This window comes from Saccopteryx bilineata, chromosome 1, assembly GCF_036850765.1.
Source record: "Saccopteryx bilineata isolate mSacBil1 chromosome 1, mSacBil1_pri_phased_curated, whole genome shotgun sequence".
Classification (NCBI taxonomy): domain Eukaryota; kingdom Metazoa; phylum Chordata; class Mammalia; order Chiroptera; family Emballonuridae; genus Saccopteryx; species Saccopteryx bilineata.
In genome coordinates, this window is record NC_089490.1 from 325,918,947 (window position 1) to 325,942,532 (window position 23,586).

General features: G+C 40.3%; 1 protein-coding gene across 1 annotated transcript in view; it reads left to right on the forward strand.

Annotated features, from left to right (window-relative positions):
* Positions 1-23,586, forward strand: part of MRE11 (MRE11 homolog, double strand break repair nuclease) — a 74,937-nt gene that overhangs the window by 31,152 nt on the left and 20,199 nt on the right. The window contains exons 13-16 of the mRNA XM_066248352.1: positions 46-219; positions 7,555-7,617; positions 14,459-14,672; positions 16,502-16,585. Coding sequence (XP_066104449.1) covers positions 46-219; positions 7,555-7,617; positions 14,459-14,672; positions 16,502-16,585 — 535 coding nt within the window. The remainder of the gene's footprint in view (positions 1-45; positions 220-7,554; positions 7,618-14,458; positions 14,673-16,501; positions 16,586-23,586) is intronic.

Below are 23,586 nucleotides of genomic sequence, written 5' to 3' on the forward strand. Positions count from 1 at the left end.
ATAGACACTATTTTCTATATCCAGTGATTTGTTTTCTTCTTACAGAATGTGCAGCTCTCTCTTCTAACAGAAAGGGGGATGGGGGAAGCAGTACAAGAATTTGTGGACAAGGAAGAGAAAGATGCCATAGAAGAATTAGTGAAATACCAGTTGGAAAAAACACAGCGATTTCTTAAAGAACGTCATATTGACGCCCTGGAAGATAAAATCGATGAAGAGGTGAGTAATTTGGGGGCATAAGTCTGTATAAACTCTCTCCTTAAGAGTAGCTCTGAGTTTTATTCTGGTAAACCACTAATTATTTACTCTGATTTATTTAGTCTTCTCACCTATAAAATTGAGATCATAAAATGAAATTTAAATAACTAGTAAGTGTCTAGAACAGTCTTAAATATAATTGATGCCCAATAAATGTTAGTTTTGTTTCTCATAGATAGTATCTTCTCTTGAAGATCATAAAAATGCTTTAAATCGAACTTTGTTGTTGGTTTTTGTTGTTTTTTTTTTGTATTTTTCTGAAGCTGGAAACGGGGAGAGACAGTCAGACAGACTCCCGCATGCACCTGACTGGGATCCACCTGGCACGCCCACCAGGGGTGACGCTCTGCCCACCAGGGGGCGATGCTCTGCCCCTCCGGGGTGTCGCTCTGCTGCGACCAGAGCCACTCCTAGCGCCTGGGGCAGAGGCCAAGGAGCCATCCCCAGCACCCGGGCTGTCTTTGCTCCAATGGAGCCTTGGCTGCGGGAGGGGAAGAGAGAGACAGAGAGGAAGGGGGGGGTGTGGAGAAGCAAATGGACGCTTCTCCTATGTGCCCTAGCCGGGAATCGAACCCGGGTCCCCCGCACGCCAGGCCGACGCTCTACCGCTGAGCCAACCGGCCAGGGCCTAAATTGAACTTTGTAGGATGCAAATTTCTGCTATTTCAATATTTTAATATTTGAGATTTTGAATTTCATTTAGAAAATTCATTCTTCTTAGCATACAAGCAGTGAAAGAATCACAGAGGAAAAACTTTAGATTTCACTACATAAAAATTCTAAATGTTTGCATGTCAGATTGTCCAAAAGCGATTAGAAGTTATTGACATGGAGAAAATATTTGTATGTGGGCAGGGTTAATATTTTTATAAAATATTCAAGTACTCTTATAAATCTTAAGAAAAATTCTAAACATTATAATAATGAACAGAGGGCATGAATAGACAATTCTCAAAATGGTGTTTAGCCTAGGATAATCAAAGAAACTCAAAATAAATATACAGTTGACCTTTGAACAATATGGGGGTTAGGAGTGCTGACACCCATGTGGTCAAAATTCCATGTATAATATTTCACCTGAAAACTTAACTATAGTCCCTCGGTATCTATGGGGGATTGGCTTTAGAACCGCCCCCATATCAAAATCCGTGGATTCTCAAATTTCTTGAATAAAATGGTGTAGGACATTGCATACAGTCGGCCCTCTATATTGCTGAGTCCACAAGTGTGAAAGCTGGGGATATGGAGGGTTGACTCTATTGAAAAGGACTGCATGTAAGTGCAAACTGTTGTTCAGGGGTCAGCTGTGTTTTTTATTAGCAGCAACAATTTGAGAAAGATACTTAGTATGCTGATGGAGTATGACTTTTGAACAGCTGCAGTGAGAAGTGGTTTGACAGTGTATGTCAAGAGGGTTAGGAACATTGCCCTTTAATTTGGCTCTGGGAATGTTTTCTTGGGATCATAATGAGATAGAGATTTGTGTGTGGAATAACTCATTTTAGTGTTATCTACAGTGGGGAAGAATTGAGAATGTTTTATTAAAATGTTGACACACAGCAATACTGAGCAGTTATTAGAAGTTACACTTTTGAAGAACATATTTACAGTGTTAGAAAAGAATTTCAAACGTGAAACTATGCACAACATGGTCTCAATTATTTGTATTTTCTATGTGAGAATATGTGTATACAAAAACTGGAAGAAAATACTGCAGACATTATCAGTGGTTATGTTCAGGTAGTAGGCCTATAGGGGGTCATTTTCAGTATTTTCCCCAATTCCCTCTATGCAAAAGAATAAAACACTATTTTTAAAACTCATTTTCTTTGACTTTAATTTTAGTGCTTTTAGTTCATTGACATGATTCTCTTAAAGCTTTATGTTGTCAAGGAACAGCTAGTAATATTCAGTGTCAAATACTTTCTTAGAACAAATAGTCCAGATTCTAAGGCCACTCACTCTGTGACTCTGGGTTGGCGGTTTACACAGCTGAGGCATGGGTGGGTGGATATATCAGTTAAGTGCCAGAAATAAAATATGACCATCCCATCTAAAAGTAGAACACGAAACCAAAAATTATGCTCCTAGGAGATAACATAGTAGAAAACCTAGATGACCTTGTGTATGGTGATGACCTTTTAGATACAGCATCAAAAGTACGAACTATGTAAAAAATTTAATAATAAAACACGATCTAGGAAAGAAATAATTAATAAGCTGGACTTAATTAAAATTAAAAACCTGCTCTGAAAAAGGCAATGTAAAGAGGTTGGGAAGACAATTCACAGAGTACTGAAAATAATTGCAGGAGACATCTGATGAAGGACTAGTATCCAAAATATACAAAGACTTCTTAAAATTCAAGAAAACAACCCAATAAAAAATGGGCCAAAGACCTTACTAAGGCACCTCATTGAAGAAAGCATACAGACAACAAGTAAGCATATAAAAAGATGCTCCACATCATGTCATTATAAAAATTAAAACAATAAGCTGCCATTATATACTTAACCGGAATGGTCAAAAACCAGAACTCTTGACAACACCAATGTTGGTGGCGACGTTGAGCGCTACTTGGCATCTGCCCAAAGGAGTTGAAAATTTATAATTTATGTGTAAATGAAACCTGCATGTGATGTTTTATATTATAGCAGCTTTATTCAGAATTGTCAAAACTTGGAAGCAACCAAGGTGTCCTTCAGTAGGTGAATGAATAACTAAACTGAAACATGTAGATCTTGGAATATTATTCAACACTAAAGAGAAGTAAGCTATCAAGCCATGAAAATGTACACTATTTAATATTAATTAATTATATGCATATTAATGTGAATTAAATAATATTAATGGAAATTGATTACCATTAGTAAATGCAATTAAATACTAAGTTAAAAAAGCCAATCTGAAAAAGCAACATAGTGTATTATTTCAACTACATGACATTCTGGACAAGGCAAAACTGGAGACAGATCAGTGGTTGTGAGGAGTTGGCAGTGGGGGGTGAGGAGATGACTAGGTGGAACACAGGATTTTCAGGGCAGTGAAACTATTTTGTATATTATAATGGTGGGTACAAGTCCTGTATTTGTTCGAATCCAAAGAATGTATAACACCACAGTGAACCCTAAGGTAAACTGTGGTGTTTGGATGATAATGCTATGTCATGTAGGCTCATCAGTTACAACAAATGTATGAATTTGGGTGGGAGTGTTACTAGGGGCAGCTATGCATACGTGGGGTAGGAAGTATGTGGGAAATCTCTGTACCTTCCTTTCAGTTTTGCTGTGAACTTGAGCTTTTCTAAAAAGATAATAATAAACCAAAAAAATTTCCCCAAAGCATGACCATCCACACTTGGAGTGACATCATGACTCCAGAGAGCACGCACTGGTGCACTTTGTGTGTGTGTGTGTGTGTGTGTGATGGTAGCTAACAGTGAGAACTCTGGATCAGACTACCTGTGTTCAAAATAAAGCTGTATAACCATCAGTGAGTTATTGAACCTCTCTGTGCCTCAGTTTCCTCATCAGTGAAATGGAGATAATAATAGAACCTACTTACTAGGTTCTATTATTAGGAACAATATCCTCAGAACACTGTTGGCACATAATGTCTGTTCAGTATTTTTATTCTGACTCTCATTTCTCTTCTGTGAATGACTCAGTACTTTTGTTCATCATCTTTAAAAAAATTATTTCCGTATATTCCCCCTGCTACTGCATCACAACAAACATGCTGTTATTTCTTTCAGCAAATAAGTCTGGATTCTGTTTCCTTTCACTACTCTATTTTTTGAATCCTCTTATATAGCAAAATTGCTGCAAAGAGTTCTGTATTTGCTGCGTTGATTATTCTCCTTCCTGTTTTCTTCTCTTAAACCCATCTATTCATGGGTTTTGACTTCATTATTCCAGTGAAACTGCTCTTGTCACAGTCAGTAGTGACCTTAATTGCAAAGTCCAGTGGAAGTTTTCCATCTTGAATTTCACTTGACCTCTTCTTAAATCTTTTTTTCATTGGTTTTTAGGACTCTACACTCTTCTGGTTTTCTTTCTACCTCCTTGTCTGTGTTTTCTTGGTCCGTGTTGTTGATTCCTCTCCTCTCCAACCTTGGAAGTTGGAGTCCCCAGAACTTAGTTGTGGAACCTTTGTTCATCTACACATTCCCTTTGTAATCTCATCCAGCTTCCTGGCTTAAGTATCATCTATTTGGTGGTAACTTTTAAAAGTCTAGCTAAAACCTCTTCTCTCAGCTTAAGACTTCTAGACAGTATAGCCTGCTAGATATTTCCATTTGCATGTTTGTTTAACCGACATCTTAGCCTTTTCGCATTCCCATCATAATTGCTAATTCTCAGCTTCTGCTCTCTATCTGTAGTGTTTTAATGGAAACGCCATTCTTTCCTTTGCTCAGACCAAAATCCTTGAAGTCAGCTTTGACTCCTCTCCTCTGTACTAATCTTCTGTCTGTAAATCCTTTTGGCTGTACCTTCAGAATATATACAGAATGTGACTTCTTCTTACCCTCATCACTGTCAGTGGTCCAAGGCATCACCATTTCTCAGTTCTATTATTCCAGTAGCCTCCAAACTATTCTCCTTGGTTTTTTCCCTTACCCTTTCTCCACCCCCTATTCTGTCCTCAATTTAGCTGTGTGTGATCCTCATATATTTCAGATGAAGTAACTTCTGTCTAAAAGTCCTTACAGTTGCTTACAAGGCCTTATTCCACGGGTCCCCAAACTTTTTACATAGGGGGCCAGTTCACTGTCCCTCAGACCGTTGGAAGGCCGGACTATAAAAAAAACCTATGAACAAATCTATATGCACACTGCACATATCTTACTTTAAAGTAAAAAAACAAAACAGGAACAAATACAATATTTAAAATAAAGAACAAATAAATTTAAATCAACAAACTGACCAGTATTTCAATGGGAACTATGGCTAATGAGATGGTCAATGTCCGGTTCCATATTTGTCACTGCTAGCCATAACAAGTGATATGACACGCTTCTGGAGCCATGACTCATGCGTCCCGTGTCACCAGAAGTAGTACTGTATGTGAGCAACACTGCGCTTTGCGGCATCCACATCCTGTGCTCCTCTCACTGACCACCAGTGAAAAAGGTGCCCCTTCCAGAAGTGCGGCGGGGGCCGGATAAATGGCCTCAGGGGGCCGCATGCGGCCCGTGGGCCATAGTTTGGGGACCCCTGCCTTATTCAGTCTGGCTTTCTGTTACTTCTTTACCTTCCTATTTGGTCCAGCCACAGCAATCTTCTTGTTGTTTCTTAAACTTACCGGAAGTCTTTGCTCAGACATTGTCATCCCAGTGAGGCCTTTCATGATCATCCTATTCAGATTTGACCTCAGTCCCTCTCCTTAATTTTTCTCTGAGCACTTACCACCTTCAGCAGAGACTTCACAGGACAGATAATTGCAAAGACTCAGAAGACAGATTCTACTGAGCATACTCACTTAAGGTTTTTATTTAAAGGCAAAGAATATATATAGTACAGGAAGAAAAAGAGTATGGGGAGGCATTAGAGATCCTGTTTGCACAAGGTGTACCCTGGATTGAAAACCAAGATCTGTGTAGAAGTTCCCAGGGGTCTTTTTTTACTTTTATCTTTTAAAGTGAGAGGAAGAGAGATAGACAAATAGATTTCCACATGTGCCCTGACTGGGATCTACCTGGCAGCCCCTGTCTAGGGCCCATGCTCCGACCAACCAAGGTATCCTCAGTGCCTGAGGCCGACACTCAAACCAGTCCAGCCAGTGGCTGTGGGAGAAGAAGAGTAAAAGAAGGGGGAGAGGGATAGGGAGAGAAGCAGGTGGTTGTTTCTGATGTGTGCCCTGATAGGGGATCGAAACTGGGACATCAGTATGCCAGGCCGACGCTCTATCCCATTGAGCCAGTCGGCCAGGGTCGCCAGGGGTCTTTTATGCCCCTCGTCTCACAGAATCAAGTGATGCTATCTAACTGGTTATTTAGATCGAAAACTATCAGTAAATAAACTGGACTTGGGCATGCCAGAGGCTCCTCAGAGATTAAAGAGCTTTCCCAGTCTAGCTTAAAATTAACTGGACATGCCTTCCAAAAGATAATGTGACTTCTTATTTTGTTTATTAATTACCATTCCTTACCACCACCACCCCAACCCCTGCACACATGTGTGTGTGCGCACGCGCACACACACACACGCACAGATTGTAAATTCTGTGAGGGCAGACTTTTTTTTACTGTTTTGTTCATTATTGTATTCTCAATTTCTACAATTGTGTTTGGTGCATAGTAGGTGCTTAATAAATATAAGCTGAATAAATTACTACATGAATAGAGCTTCTCTCTAATAACATAACCATGTTATGAGACTCTTTTGAACCAATATGAAAGGAATCTCTAGTATCCTTTATGGCAGGGGTCTCAAACTCAACTCAGCATGTGGGCCGCAGGGCAAGATCACAGCCGTTCAGCGGGCCGCACTAGGTCTACAAAAGGCAACTGTTACGCAACACTTTTCTCACTGCAGTTGAAAACAAAAAAAAAATCAGTACAACAAACACAATCGTACATGCAGTTTACTCAGTGTCACAAACGACCAGAAACTGTAGTTCGCATCACAACTGCTGTTAACTAAGCTAATATCTAGCTAGGATGCTAGAGAAATGAAAAATACAAGTAGGCCCCTAGGCTTACTTAATTTTATCCAAAATATTTTGAACTTTGTGGATTAGTCTGCAGGCCGCACAAAATTGTTCGGCGGGCCGAGTTTGAGACCCCTGCTTTATGGTATCAGGACCGTGATCAGCAAACAAACATTCAGTAGTTGACAATCAATAAAATGCATCTTCAGATACTATTTCAGAGAGGTTGCTGACTGTCTGCAGTTATATGATCAAGAATGACTTGAGCAACGTAATAAATAATTCAGACCTCTTAAAAGCAAAGTTTTAACTATCTTGCTGAGGTATAACCCCCATAGGATATTAGGATGCTTTCTTCTGCATTATGACAGACTGTTTTTCAGTGACATGGAACATTTTGACAGCAGGTGATACAATTTTGATAGGGACAATTTTTTTAAAGAGTACATTTGTGAAATTTTAAGTAAGTCACTGGGAAAATATGATTTCTCTAATCTTTTGTGAGACAAAACTATAACTTCCCAAGTTGTGTGTTGTAACAGAAAGCATCTTATAATCACTTGTAAGCCCATTATTTTATAATTCACATAATAGGAATAAGCAACATGTTTGTCTTTTTTTTTTTTTTGCTCTGTTGCAACCCAGGTACGTCGTTTCAGAGAAAGCAGACAAAAAAATACTGATGAAGAGGATGATGAAGTCCGAGAGGTAAGTTTTCTGCTGTGACTTCGTATGCTTCCATGTCAGTTTGTTCAATTAGAATAACTGGTAGGTTTATTTAGTGTAATCAGTCCATGTGACCTAGGTTTGGTGGACAGTCCTGAGCAGGGTGGCCGAGGACAGACGCCTTTGATTATTCCAGGTCAGCCTACAAATATTCTGCTTGTTGATAACTCTTTTCTCCTTTTGCTCTTGTCTGAAATGTATTTGTGTGTTTGGGGATGAGGAGGAGCATATACAACCAGAGCCCTTAGTCAAAATACAAATAATACCTGTTACCAGAGCATCTTATCAGTAAAAGATAAAACCTCACCCTACTGATGTTATTTTGGGCAGAAAGGGAGAAACTTAGTGTCCTGGTTAGGAATGTTCTCATAGGTAAAATGTACAGTGTCCACTGACCTTTTAAAATGTTGAAATTAGCTTGATCACCATCTTCATTGTCTTCTGAGTCTCTTTGGAGTTAAGAAGCTTGAGGTTAGGTCCCAATGGGGTAAACCACTGGTGGGCGAGAGCCAGCCCATATCAGCTGCCAAGAGCCAGTTGTTAACTTTCCTGGAATTTTGTGAACTGGTTGTTAAACACATACATTATTAAAAATTTGGGTTTGGGACCTATAAAAAAGAAAAGAGGCTTGAGGTTAGCAACCACTGCTTTAGTTTGGGTCCTCTGGTACTTGGTGACTTCATGGTTGAAATATACATTTCTGTTTTCTTAGTGTTCTGTGATTGCTATGCCGTATGTAAAATTATCTTATAAATTATTAACTGTTGGGATTTTTTCTTGATTGCTTTCATTTCACATTTTGTCCAGGACCTCCGATGGGTAGCCATTCTGTGTTGTATTGGGAATATAGGTATGAAAAAGGCATGGTCCATGTCCACCAGGGATTCTGCTTAGTAGGTGAGACAGACATATATGGAAGGAAAATATTAAATCTTAGGACCTGAAGTTTCATCCTTACAGAGTTAGTACAACGATCCTACTCATCCGTTTTGGTTTCCTAGGTACTTCAGGATAGTAGCCGACAGGTGGTGCACTGGAAGCACCAGGCACGGCCTCTAGTGGACTTGACGAGTCCCACTGTTTTCTCTAAAATAAAGAAGGAATTAATAGGAGTGCCCCGTCCCCTTTTAAATAATACAATTTGCCTTATTTTAAGCATACTCCTTGGTAAATGTCAGTAGGAAGGAAACACTAAGAGGGGGAAGGAAAAAACCCTGCTTAAAGAGATGGGACTCTCAAATTACCTTCCCTCTCTGAGCTCTTCCAGGAAGCCCCGTTCTAGTAGCTGATGCCCTGATGACTATTTAGTAATCCCACAGCCTTTACGGGCAAGCAGTTTTAGATCTGACATAGGAAAGATCAGTTCTCAAATAATTCTGTACCATCTCCATAGGCCGGGAGGGCACACTTAAGCCTTTTTTTTCCTTTTTAAAATGTCTTCCAAGTCTAAATCTGATTTCCTTCACTCACTTCACTTGCTGTTTAGGAGTTTAGATTGATTTAATAATGCCACTTACCTCACCTTTTTTTTTTTTTTTTTTTTTTTTTTTTTTGCATTTTTCTGAAGCTAGAAACAGGGAGAGACAGTCAGACAGACTCCCGCATGCGCCCGACCGGGATCCACCCGGCACGCCCACCAGGGGGCGACGCTCTGCCCACCAGGGGGCGATGCTCTGCCCATCCTGGGCGTCGCCATGTTGCGACCAGAGCCACTCTAGCGCCTGGGGCAGAGGCCACAGAGCCATCCCCAGTGCCCGGGCCATCTTTGCTCCAATGGAGCCTTGGCTGCGGGAGGGGAAGAGAGAGACAGAGAGGAAGGCGCGGCGGAGGGGTGGAGAAGCAAATGGGCGCTTCTCCTATGTGCCCTGGCCGGGAATCGAACCCGGGTCCTCCGCACGCTAGGCCGACGCTCTACCGCTGAGCCAACCGGCCAGGGCTTACCTCACATTTTAAGGAGTAGGAAAGGGACAAATTTTTATTGTTGTTTTCCCCCCTTTGTTTTATTATAAAATTTGGTGTTCTGTAACTCCCACTCCCATACCCCCAAATTTGTGTCTCAGTTCAGTAGAATTTGTAGATATATGAACAGTGTAGTAACTCAGTTAATAACCATTCTCTAAAAAGAATATGCTAGTATAATTTAAATGTCTAGTTGTAAGTTTCACAAATATCTTTTCCCTTGTATTACTTATACTATCCATGGCATAAGATGTCACTATTTTGCAGGTCTTGAGTGGGAATGGTGGAGGATTAGAAAATAAACACTGAAAAAAAGGATGGGACCAGGAGGCCTCCTGCCAAGCTGATGGCTTGCGAGAGCAAAAGCAAAACCCCAGGTTTGCTTTATTGTATAGTGCAGAGCCATACGCAAATAAGAAAGTCTCCAATACTAAGTCACATGTCTGAGGCATAAACAGGAATCCCCCACCATGCATAACTGAAATCAACAGTAGTTGAATGAACAAAGGATGAGAGGAAGGGCATGTAAATTGCCTCTAGCAACTTAAACAAATGAGGTGCAAGGAAGGGATGAGTGGAAACACTCAGCTTCACAGCCAACATGGAGTTTAGCTGAAGCCTTAACTGCGAGGACTTTGTCAGCTTGCAGTCTCCCACAGTAAGGTGTAGCTTTCCTCTTTACTACTTGAACTGTCTTCTATGGGGTAAGTTTTGCTACGTAAGCTAACATTCCTAGCTGTAGGACCAGTACTGACTGCAGTCTTTTCCCCACACCGTGCCTTTCATTAATAGCCTTCAGTAATTGCTTACAAAATGAAATGCTACCGCCATCCGCTAACTTGCACACTCAGCATTCCCAATATCAAAATAAGTCTCTTAAATAAGTATATTTGAAAAAGCAGAATCGATGACTGACTTGGCTTTTTTTCATTACTGTTTTCAAGGGGAAAGGAGAAGTGATACTGAGTTTTTGCTCTGTGTGTTATTTATACTATTTCAGTTTCCATTTTATGAGTGAGAAGATGAAGACCAAACTGAAGGACATATGGTGGGGCTAGAAGACGTACCTATTTCTCCCCACTCCAAACTTAGACTTTTCCACCATCCTATGTCCTAACAGAATTTATAACAACAGTAATATAATGCATGGCCAATGATTGGCTAAAAATTTAAAACTGCTACACCTGTTATGCAGCATAGCAAAATCACTGTTTATAATAAGGACAGATGAAACTGCTGTACTGTTTACAAAGTGATTTTTGGCCCTGGCCGGTTGGCTCAGTGGTAGAGCATCGGCCTGGCATGCAGGAATCCCAGGTTCAATTCCCAGCCAGGGCACACAGGAGAAGCACCCATCTGCTTCTCCACCCCTCCCCCTCTCCTTCCTCTCTGTCTCTCTCTTCCCTTCCCGCAGCCAGGGCTCCATTGGAGCAAAGTTTGCCCGGGCGCTGGGGGGTGGCTCTGTGGCCTCTGCCTCAGGCGCTAGAATGGCTCTGGTTGCAACAGAGCGATGCCCCAGATGGGCAGAGCATTGCCCCCTGGTGGGCATGCTGGGTGGATCCCGGTCGGGCACATGCGGGAGTCTATCTGACTGCCTCCTTGTTTCCAACTTCAGAAAAATACAAAAAAGAAATAGAAAAAATAAAAAAAATAGAAATAAATAAAACAAAGTGATTTTTGGAAGCTACCACACTCATTATATTTGTACTCATTTTACAGAGTGCCCTTGAAGTAGAAGAGAGTTTGCCAAGTAGCAAGAATGAATGCTGCAAAGAAAGGATTTCTGGTTCTTAGATTAGTTGACTGAAACTTGATTTATCCCTTTAATTGAATAGCTTTCAGAAACATCTTGTTAACAGTGGATCCTTTGTGTTTGAAGCCACTAACCTCAGTTTTAATTAATCTTTTAAAGAATAAAAGTGAACATTTTATTCAAGGAAGGTAGGAGGGGACATGACAGATTTCATATGGGAATTTTTTAGAAGAAAGGACTTTTGGGTTTAGCTTTTCAGCTATATTTTAAGACTGGTAATTAGGGCTTCCTAGGTAATATTTTAGCATGCTATGGGGTGTTATAAATGTTTTCATTCTCAAAATACTATTTAGAACTTGACTCATGCAATTTGAGATTTTCCCAAGCTGCAATTCACAGCTTTGCGGAATCATTTAGCTCAGAATATTAATCCAGTACCCTGCTTAAAATATTTAGACAAACAAAAGCATTGTAATCATCCAATTTAGAGGGAAAAAAACATGCTTTAAGGTCTCTTGTTCATATAGAAAAACTCTCAAGTATTTTTATTTTTTATTTTTATTTTTATTTTTTGACAGACAGAGAGTCAGAGAAAGGGACAGATAGGGACAGACAGACAGGAAGGGAGAGAGATGAGAAGCATTAGTTCTTTGTTGCTGCACCTTAGTTGCTCAATGATTGCTTTCTTGTATGTGCCTTAATGGGGGTAGGGGCTACAGCAGAGCAAATGACCCCTTGCTCAAGCCAGGGACCTTGGACTCAAGCCAGCAACCATGAGGTCATGTCTATGATCCCACACTCAAGCCAGCGACCCTGTGCTCAAGCTGGTGAGCCTGCATTCAAGCCAGATGAGACTGTGCTCAAGCCGGAGACCTTGGGGTTTCGAACCTGGGTTCTCTGCGTCACAGTCCAGTGCTGTATCCATTGCGCCACCACCTGGTCAGGCTTCTTTTTTAAGTTATTTATTGATTTCAGAGAGAGAAAGGGAGAGAAAGAGACAAAAACATTGATCTGTTTCTGTATGTGCCTGACCAGGAACCAGAGCCACCAAGGCCTGTGCTCTCCGAGCTGTTCATCCAGGGCTCAAGTATGTTCTTTAAGTATGAGTTCATATTTATTTATTAATTTGTTTATTTTTTGTATTTTTCCAAAGTGAGAAGCAGGGAGGCAGAGAGCCAGACTCCCGCATGCACCCCATGAGATCCACCCAGGAAGTATCAGGAGTGTTGTTTCAGGAATTATAAGTAAATTTTGGCAAGTAGGTGATTTGCAGTTACAGAATCCAAGATTGAGGGTTGACTACTTCATCTGGGACAAGAACAATGAATTGAAATCTTATTCTACTGTTTTAAACTATTTTCTGTTATATTCCCTGAAGCATTACTCTTTTTGTGTTGTGACACCATGTTGAGCCCTTCAGGTAGTGATTTAGCTGTTAGTCAGGCTCAGATCATATTAATAATTATGAAGCTGGGTTACTCCCTCCCACCACCCACCTTGCTCCTGTTTCTGTCCTGCCTGCTTTGTCCTCTTCTCCTCGTTTAGCTGTCTCTCTTTATTTCAGGGCATCACAGAGAGCTTGGAAAAGTGCTAACCACCTCTTCTTAGACTCAGAATTTATCATTCCCAGCAAGAAAGACTGTTGTAACGGCATCTTGAGATATAGATCAGTTTTGGGGGGCTCTCCACTGCCTTCTCTTCTCCACCTTCTGCCTTACCCAGGTCAAATAGGCACTCTACCCATTAGTTCTTCATCGATATTAGTGTTTTGGATTAAAGCTACTTTCTAATTTTAGTGGCAATATATTGCTTTATTTTGTTCTCCTTGTTAAATTTTGTTTGGTTTAAGGGAGAAGATCAGGACAGCATTATTTTTATTCTATTTTTAATAAGAAAGTCTGGATTCATTTCACAGTGAATCAGAACATTTTGTTAAGTCTCAAACTTTTCTTATCTAAACAGTTTCTTATCAAATTAAAATTTGTGGTGTATCTTGGTTTTTAGTCTTTAAAATTTTTTTTTTTTAGTTTAGAGAGAGGAAGGGAGAGAGAGAAAGAAACATTGATTTGTTGTTCCACTTATTTATGTATCCATTGATTGATGCTTGTGTGTGCCCTGACCGGGGATTGAAACCCCGGCCTTGGCATATTGGGATGGTGCTCTAATCAACTGAGCTACCCAGCCAGGGCTTGGATTTTTTTTCAGCAAGAGAGAGACACACACACACAGGAAGGGAGAAAGATCAGAAGCATCAGCTCATAGTTGCTGCAGTTTAGTTGTTCATTGATTGTTTCTTATACGAGCCTTGACCAGGGCCGAGCCGGTGACCCCTTGCTCAAGCCAGCGACCTTGGGCTTCAAATCAGCAATTATGGAGTCATGTGTCTGATTCCACAACTCAAGCCCCATGTTCAATCTGGTGAGCCTGCACTCAAGCCAGTGACCTTGGGGTTTTGAACTTGGGTCCTCAGTGTCCCAGGTCCATGCTTTATCCACTGCTCCACCAGTTGGTGGTCAGTCTTGGTTTTATTCTCTTTCCAGGCTTTCAAATGCTATTTTTACTTAACTTTTGTTATCATATATTTATGAGATTATTGCTCATGTTTTTCTGATGGCAAAAGTACTATTTTTAGAAAAAATATTGTAGAAAATTTGAAATACTTTAGAATGAAGAAGAAAACAAAAGCATCCTAAAATTTCATCACCCAGAAATAACAGTTATTGTTTGTAATTTTTTTCTTGTTATTTATTGAGTCCACTGTACAGAATAGCTTAAATGGTGACAGTTTCCTACAAATGGTGACATTGAATTAGGGGCAACAGCCTATGTTCCTCCCAATTCTGAAAGTTTTGATTCTTTGGAATTTTATCCTTCCTGGTAAACCTTTCAGAAGGTCTCATTTTAAGGTAGTATTATAAATTGATCTGACAATACATAGGTATTGAATCTGATTGAAGGAGGTTCTCTCGTTTTACATTCTACACCATGGTAAGTGAAAAATAATAGTGTAGAATAATAGTTTTTCAGTATAAATGCTTATCTAAATGACTAGACTAATGACTTCAGATGCTGCATATCGACTCATGTACTTTCCTCTCATTATTCTCTCAGGCCATGAACAGGGCCAGAGCCCTCAGATCTCAGACAGAGGACTCCACCTTTAATGCTGACGACGCGATGAGTGTAGATTTGGCAGAAGAGGTGGCCGGTGACTCTGATGATAGCATCTCGGCAGCAGCCACCAAAGGCAGAGGCCGAGGAAGAGGCCAAAGAGGAGGAAGAGGGCAGAATGCAGTGACCAGAGGAAGGTCTCAGAGAGGAAGAGGTTAGCACTGAGTACAGTACAGTCTTTTGCACACATTTAGAATGGCCCTTTGAGTGGGAAATACAGAATTGTATTCCTGTTGTAAGAGTTAACACAGTCTTTTAAAATTTTATTTTTACAATGTTTGAAGTCTTTAATGTAGTTCTGACATGTACATTTTATTTAAAGTTTGAGTGGCTATATGCACATAGGGATTTAATTGATCTTAAAGAACACTGTTTTCAGTGTACCTTTGGGTACATTTAATGTCTTATTTTGTCTTACGTGTACAAAGTAATAGTGAGGCAAATATGCACTGTTATGGAAAATGGCTAACTAATGACCATTGACAGCAGGACGAAAACTCCAGATCATACAAATTGTTATTTTTGTTACTCTCATAGGACACAGATGCCCACATTCTTAGAAAGTGGCTTCATAAAATTTGTTCGAAAAGAAAGACCACTCCAAAATATAATTTGATTTCTTAAAGCAATTATTAACATTAATTGACATCGTTGTCTTTAATGTGACACTATTGTCACTGAATAGTCTCAACAATAGAAAATAGTCATCCAGACCCAGCTGGTTGGCTGAGCAATAGAGTGTAGGCCTGGCGTGTGGTTGTCCCAGGTTCCATTCCCGGTCAGGGCACACAGGAGAAGCGATCACCTGCTTCTTCACCCCTCTCCCTTCTCTCTCTCTCTCTCTCTCTCTCTCTTTCTCTTCTCCTGCAGCCATGGCTTGGTTGGAGCAAGTTGGCCCTAGGCGCTTAGGATGGTTCCATGGCCTCGCCGTAGGCGCTAAAATAGCTGGTTGCTGAGCAGTGGAGCAATGGCTCCAGATGGGCAGAGCATCGCCCCATAGCAGGCTTGCCAGGTGGATCCCAGTCAGGGCACATGTGGAAATCTGTCTCTCTGTTTTCCCACTTCTTACTTAAGGGGGGGAAAAAAAGATAATAGTCATCCAGTGACCTCATGATGCATTATATGAATGCATCCTCAGGAACATCTAAAAATTGTTATTATTGTTGTGGTTGTTACTGATTTTAAGTGAGGGAAGGGGAGATAGACTCCTGCAAGTGTCCCAACTGTGATCCACCCAGAAACCCCTGTCTATGGCAGATGCTTGAATCACCCGAGCTATTCTTAGCGCCTGGGACTGATGCTAGGACCAACCAAGCCACTGGCTGTGAGAAAGGAAGAGAGATGGGGGAGAGGGAGGGAAAGAGAAGCAGATGGCCTCTTCTCATGTGTGCCCTGACTGAGGTCCGAACGCAGGGTATCTGCACACTGGGCCAATGCTCTGTCCACTGAGCCAACCGGACAGGGCTAAAAATTATTTTTATTAAATATTTTTTCATAGGCATTTTAAGTTGGTAAAATGGATAGTACTTTAATTAAATATATCCAGGGAGAACCTGACCTGTGGTGGCACAGTAGATAGAAGGTTGACCTGGGATGCTGCGGTCACCAGTTCAAAACCCCGGGCTTGCCTTATCAAGGCACATATGAGAAGAAATCTATGAACAACTAAGTAAAGCAATGATGAGTTACTACCTCCTTTCTTTCTCTCTAAAATTAATAAGATCTTTAAAATATATATCCAGGGAGAGCAATCCTCATCTTCTAGTGATAAATGTCATTTTCCTGAGATTTATAAATTTTAATTGAACAATATGAACCAGATATCTCTGAAAATTGATCAGGCTCTAGATGTTTATATCTCTTTGGCTTTTTACATTTAAACTATGTTTGAACAAAACTTGATTTGGATTTCATTTTGGTGTTGTTTGTAAAAACCTTTGGATGTTGATGGGATTTTATATTGACTGCTCATTATTCTAACAGCAGGCACTGGTCTGGAGACTTCTACTCGAAGCAGAAGTTCAAAGACCACTTTATCAACATCTAGAAACATGTCTATTGTAGATGGTGAGTATGGACTGCGAATGATTATCTAGCAGTTATTTGCAAATTCCAACACAGGAAGACCAAGGACACACATTAGTCAATCTCATTGGTGTGTGTTGCCATCACTGGGGAGTCAAACTGTTGTTAGAATCACAGGATACATTATGCTAATTCAAAAGATCCTTACCATTGATTGGGACTCTTGGAGAGGGTGAGCTCTAAAAATTAATTTTTATAATTCCTTATTTTTTTAAACAAATCTGATTATTTCCCTTTTATAGAAGGATCACTAAGACATAGAAAAGGTAATGGGTCAGTATATGAACACTGGTTAAGAAAGAAGGAATTGTTTCTTAATGTGTTCCTTATTTTCCTTCCTCATGCTGCTCTGCCTCTGCTGTCAGCATAGAGAAGTCACTGAGCTGTGTTCAGGGGAGATTATGGTCAGGGTTCTTTGAATGTCTGTGTTGGGGCCTAAAAATTATCCTCAGACAAGGAGGACCTATTTTTATAAACTATTTTAAATAACAATTTAAGCCTGACCAGGTGGTGGCGCAGTGGATAGAGCGTTGGACTGGGACTCAGAGGACCCAGGTTCGAAACCCCAAGGTCGCTGGCTTGAGTGCGGGCTCATGCTTGAGTATGGGGTCGCTGGCTTGAGCATGGAATCATAGACATGACCCCATGATCGCTGGCTTGAGCAAGGGGTCACTCGCTCTGCTGTAGCTCCCTGGTCAAGGCACATAAGAAAAAGCAATCAGTGAACAACTATGGAGACTAAGTAACAGCAACAAAGAATTGATGCTTCTCATTTTTCTCCCTTCCTGTCTGTCCCTATGTCCTTCTCTGTCTCTCTCTGTCTCTGTCACACACACACACAAAAAATTTAATAACCTGACCAGGCGGTGGCGCAGTGGATAGAGCGTTGGACTGGGATGCAGAAGACCCAGGTTCGAGACCCTGAGGTCGCCAGCTTGAGCGAGGACTCATCTGGTTTGAGCAAAAGCTTACCAGCTTGAGCCCAACGTCCCTGGCTCGAGCAAGGGGTTGCTCAGTCTGCCAAAGGCCTGCAGTCAAGGCACATAAAAAAGTTTTTTTTAATAAATATTTAAAGTAATATGGTTTATGAGATCAGCTGAAGTTTCAGATTTATGAAAATGTGTTAAAATAGGTGGTGATAATTTCTTTCCTACATACTATTTAGAGTATATCCATATATATGTATTTTATTTATTTTATTATTTGAGGTTACTTTTATAGGTAGGGTTAATTTTTGACAGGTTGAAGAGTTGGACTAAATCTCATAAAATGAAATTTATTAAAGGTAAATATAAAATGCATTTACATTCAAAAGGTCAGATGCACAAAAAACGAGGTCAGAGAGAGATGTGACATTAACAACAACCCAAGTAAAAACAACTTAGGTCCGTAAGAGTTGTGCAAGTTGACCTAACTGTCCACTTCTAATGATATCTTAAGCATTAATTGAAGTTGTACATTCCTATAGCAAGGAACTTCTCCTTCTGTATGGAATTGGATGCATCATGCCAAGAACACTGTGCTCATCTTTACAACTGTATTTCAAGAGGGATATCAGCTACATATAATCATTCAGAGAGAAATCATACCATATTTAAAAAGGGTAGAAAGAACTTGAAATATTTGACCTGGGAAAAATTCAAATTTTTTTTTTAAATTTATTGGGGTGACATTGCTTCACAGAATCATACAGGTTTCAAATTTGCCACTCAACAGAACATCATCTGCACACTGCATCGTGCACCCATCACCCCAAGCAAAGTGTCTTTCCATCCTCGTTTGCCCACCTCCACCTAGCCCACTCCCCTGCCCTCTGGCTATGGCCACACTGCTGTTGTGTCTGAGATATATGTATGTATGCTGTTTCTGCTTAGTCCCTTCACCTTCCTTTATCCAGTCCCCCAAACCCCCTTCCCTCACAGCTGTCGGTCTGCTCCCTGCATCCATACCTCTGTTTCTGTTTTGTTCGTCAGTTTATTTTGTTCATTAGATTAGGTCATGAGGTATTTGTCTTTCTCTGACTGGCTTATTTCACTTAGAGTAGTAATCTCCAGGTCCATCCATGCTGTTCCAAAAGGTAAGATTTTCTTCTTTTTTATGGCCGAGTAGTATTTCCTTGTATAAATGTACCGTAGCTTTTATATCCACTCACCTGTTGATGGGTTTTTGGGCTGTTTCAGATCCTGGCTGTTGCCACTTCCATGAACATAGGGCTATATGTATTCTTTTGAATCAGTGTTTTGGGTTTCTTTGGATATATTCCTAGAAGTGGGATCAGTGGGTCAAAAGGCAGTTGCATTTTAAATTTTTTGAGGAAACTCTATACTATTTTACACAGTGGCTGCACCAGTCTGCATTCTGGCCAGCACTTGTTGATTTGTTGATGATAGCCATTCTGACAAGTGGGAGGCAATATCTTATTGTGGTTTTAATTTGCACTCTTATGATTAGTGGCATTGAGCATTTTTTCTTATGTCTACATAAATTGAGTTTTATCATGTGAAAGATGAAATAGATTTGATTTCTATAGTCCCAAAGGTGGTGATTTTAAATCTATTTTGAGTTATGGATTTTTAAGAATCTGATGAATGCTATGTCTTCTCATTAAATAAGTTCTCATATGCAATAACACTCAATTTCAAAGGGTTCAGGGACTCCACCATGAAGTTCATCCATGGGTTCCAGATTAATAACCATTAGCCCAATGAGGATAGATGGGAAAATCTAGAACAATTCAGATATTTAAGTTTACTATTTGATAAAATGGACCTGGAAGACTTAAAAACAACTTTGCCTACCCCTCACTTATAGGTGGGGGAATTGAGCTAAGCAATTTGCCCTAAGTTTATAAAACTGCCAAAAGTACTAAGTATAGCTAATATTTATGAAAGTTACTCCATACCTCTCAACAGTTCTATGGTGCTGGTACTGAAATTATCCCTGTTATAGAAAAAAGAACTGAGTTTTTGAAAAGATAGGTAACTTCCCAAGGTCTCACAACTAGTGAATTCTAGAGCTTGAATTGATGTCACAGTCTACACTCCAGAACCAGTAATTATCCACTGTACTAGTTTCCAGAGCAAGATAAGGTTAGAGGCCTAGCTGCTGGTTCTCAAGGAGTTAGAGAAGTGGAGCAAATAAAATATAATCCACAAAAGTTGTTTAGCATGCAACACACAGTCATAGGTGTTATAAATTACCACCTTTACCTTGGCCCAAACTCCCTTTTTTTAGGACATGGTTTTAATTGTTTTATGTGAAGCTTTTCTTGATACCAGTGGGTAGAATTAATCACTCAAAGTAACTCCTCAGGTTTCCATTGTTAAGAAATTAGTTAAGCTTGTTGCTTTTTTGTGTGGGTTTTTTTTTTAAGTCTATTTCCCCTCCCTTGGCTGACTTTGGTGTTCTGCAGTTTCTGTATGATGAATCTAGATAGGGGATTCTTTTTTATACAATATAGGATTTATGGGGTTTCATGAACTGTGAATTGGTGACTTTCATCATTTCTAGAAAATTCTTAACTATTATCCCTTCAATATTACCTCTGTGTCATTCTTTTTCTCCTCCTTTCTCAGTCTTCAATGAAATACAGTGGTACTTTGAGATATAAGTTTAATTCGTCTGTAACCGAGCTCATCAGTCAGTCAACTCGTATATCAAACAAATTTCTCCCGTTTAAAATAACTGAAATAGTCTTAATCCATTCCAGCCCTGTGAAACATCCCCAAACCATCCTAAATTATGAAAAAGACATGTTTTTATTTTTTTTTTTATTTTTTTTTAATTTTTTTTCCCATTTTTCTGAAGCTGGAAACAGGGAGAGACAGTCAGACAGACTCCCGCATGCGCCCGACCGGGATCCACCCGGCACGCCCACCAGGGGCGAAGCTCTGCCCACCAGGGGGCGATGCTCTGCCCATCCTGGGCGTCGCCATGTTGCGACCAGAGCCACTCTAGCGCCTGAGGCAGAGGCCACAGAGCCATCCCCAGCGCCCGGGCCATCTTTGCTCCAATGGAGCCTTGGCTGCGGGAGGGGAAGAGAGAGACAGAGAGGGAAAGCGCGGCGGAAGGGTGGAGAAGCAAATGGGCACTTCTCCTGTGTGCCCTGGCCGGGAATCGAACCCGGGTCCTCCGCACGCTAGGCCGATGCTCTACCGCTGAGCCAACCAGCCAGGGCCGAGAAAAAGACATGTTTTTAATTAAGAAACACACATGTATACTTTACCAATGCATAACAATATATATGAAATAAAAGAAAAAAGTGTTATTTAGTACTGTATTCTTACCTTGGAGACGGACGAGTGCAGCTAACAGAGGTGAATGGTGGAGGAGGAAGGAGGGAGGAAGGGATGCAGACACTGTAAACTAAAACTGCACTTTCTTAACACTAAATGTAAACTAAAACTGCATTTTCTTTACTTTAAACAAAAACTAAAACTGCACTTTCTTTACTTAAAATGAAACCACAAAAACTAGCAGCAGCTTCCCAAATCACGACTCGTATCGAAATTTCCCTTGGATCTTGAACAAAAATAGGGACCAAGTCACAGCTCGTATCTTAAAAATAAAATTTGTGGCCCTGGCCGGTTGGCTCAGCGGTAGAGCGTCGGCCTGGCGTGCAGGGGACCTGGGTTCTATTCCCGGCCAGGGCACATAGGAGAAGCGCCCATTTGCCCCCCCCCCCTTCCTCTCTGTCTCTCTCTTCCCCTCCCGCAGCCAAGGCTCCATTGGAGCAAAGATGGCCCGGGTGCTGGGGATGGCTCCTTGGCCTCTGCCCCAGGCGCTAGAGTGGCTCTGGTCATGACAGAGCGACGCCCCGGAGGGGCAGAGCATCACCCCTGGTGGGCATGCCGGGTGGATCCCCGTCGGGCGCATGCAGGAGTCTGTCTGACTGTCTCTCCCCGTTTCCAGCTTCAGAAAAATACAAAAAATTAAAAAATTAAAATAAAATAAAATTTGTATGTTGGTCTGCTCGTATCTCAAGGTACCACTGTAGGATTTTTTTTCCCTCTTTTTTGCAGTTGAATTCTAGTTTCAAGGCTTTATGATCAAAAAATATGCTTGGTACAACTTCGATTTTTCTGAATTTGCTGATGTTGTTTTTGTGGCCCAACATACGGTCAATTCTTGAGAATGATCCATGTACACTGGAGAAAAATGTATACTCAGTCACTTTGGGATGAAATGTCCTGTAGATGTCTCTCATATCCAGGTGCTCTAGTGTTTTGTTTAAGGCCACTATATCTTTGTTGATTCTCTGTTTGGATGACCGATCTAGAGCCTTCAGCAGTATATTGAGGTCTCCAAGTATGATTGTATCTTTGTCAGTTTTTGTTTTAAGATCAATAAGTAGCTGTCTTATATATTTTGGTGCTCCTTGGTTTGGTGCATATATATTAAGAATTGTTATGTCCTCTTGATTCAGCATCCCCTTAATCATTATGAAATGACCATCATTTTTGTCTCTGAGTACTTTTGCTGTCTTGTAGTCAGCATTATCAGATATGAGTATTGCTATGCCTGCTTTTTTTGGATGTTATTTGCTTGGAGTATTGTTTTCCAGCCTTTCACTTTGAATTTTCTTATCCTTGTTGCTGAGATGAGTTTCTTGTAGGCAGCATACAGTTGGATTTTCTTTCTTAATCCATTCTGCTACTCTGTGCCTTTTTATTGGTGAGTTTAATCTGTTTACATTTAGTGTAATTATTGACACTTGTGAATTCCCTATTGCCATTTTATACATTGCTTTCTGTTAGTTTTGTGTCTTGTTTGATCCTTCTCTTTCATTTTTCTATCGTGTTTTTATTTGGTTGTATTCCATACATCTTTCTTCTGTTGCTATCTTTTTTTAAATCATGTGCTTCTGTGGTGGTTTTTTCAATGGTTCAAGGTACCACTGTAAATGAATAGCCTTTCCACTATTCTCCCATGACTCTTAACCGCTCTTTATGTTATTTTATTTTCCTGTGCTACTCTCTGAGCAATTATTTCTGATCAATCCCAATTTACTCATCTATTCTTAAAACTGTCTATTCAGTTTTTCATTTTGGGGGAGAAGGGGCGGTAGAAATTCTATTTGGTTCTTTTAAAATATGCTATATTACTTTTAATAGTTTTTTAACTTCTCTGCAGATATTTTTAAGCCTATCTTTAATTTGTGTGTGTTTGCGTAGTAAGAATACTTTTTGGTATTCTGTGTCAAATAACCCAGTGTCTTTGGCTTATTTCTATTGTCTGTTTCTCATTTGTGGTGACTTGTTTCCTTGCATACTTTATTATCTATAGTTCCAAAGTAATTATTAATAGGAGTATTTCTGAGATCTTGGATGAAGTGTCGTCTTCCAGAGAAGATTCCTATTTGTTTCTCCAGGCTTCTAGGGGTACCACTTATCTTAGACCAGTTTAAATTTAAAATTGTGACTTGAGGACTAGCCATGGGATATGTACTTGTAAAATCCTGTTTATATCTGCTTCTCTTCTTAGCCATTGGTGTTCGTACCTGTGGTCAGGAGGAAGTGCATTAGGCTCCCACCCTTGGGCCTTGAACCACGTATGGTGGCTCCCTCCCTCTCCCTACAGAACTGTCAAAACCAGTGTTAACATTTGCCCAGTCCAACAGGTGTCCTCAAGGAAAAGGACTCTGCTCTACTAGCCTTTTTGAGTTCTAGCTTTTCTTCAGTTTTTGACCTGATAATTCCTTACTATCTGGTGAGCTCTTCATTGCCATTAAGATTTTTAAAAAATGTTTAATGTAGTAATTCAAGTTGTTTTCAGCATGTGTTTGTCTGAATAACCTAGCCTACAGTGAATGGGTACAGAAGTTTTATCTTTATTTTCTTCTTGTAAAACTTATCTGTGGCTGCTCTTTGTAGGTAGAACTCTCTCTCATAGGGATTTTTTTGGCACTTTGTTTCACTTTGTAACATCTCCTTTCAGAATCTCTATGCCAGTGAGACTTCCAAAGACATTCTTTGATGACTCCT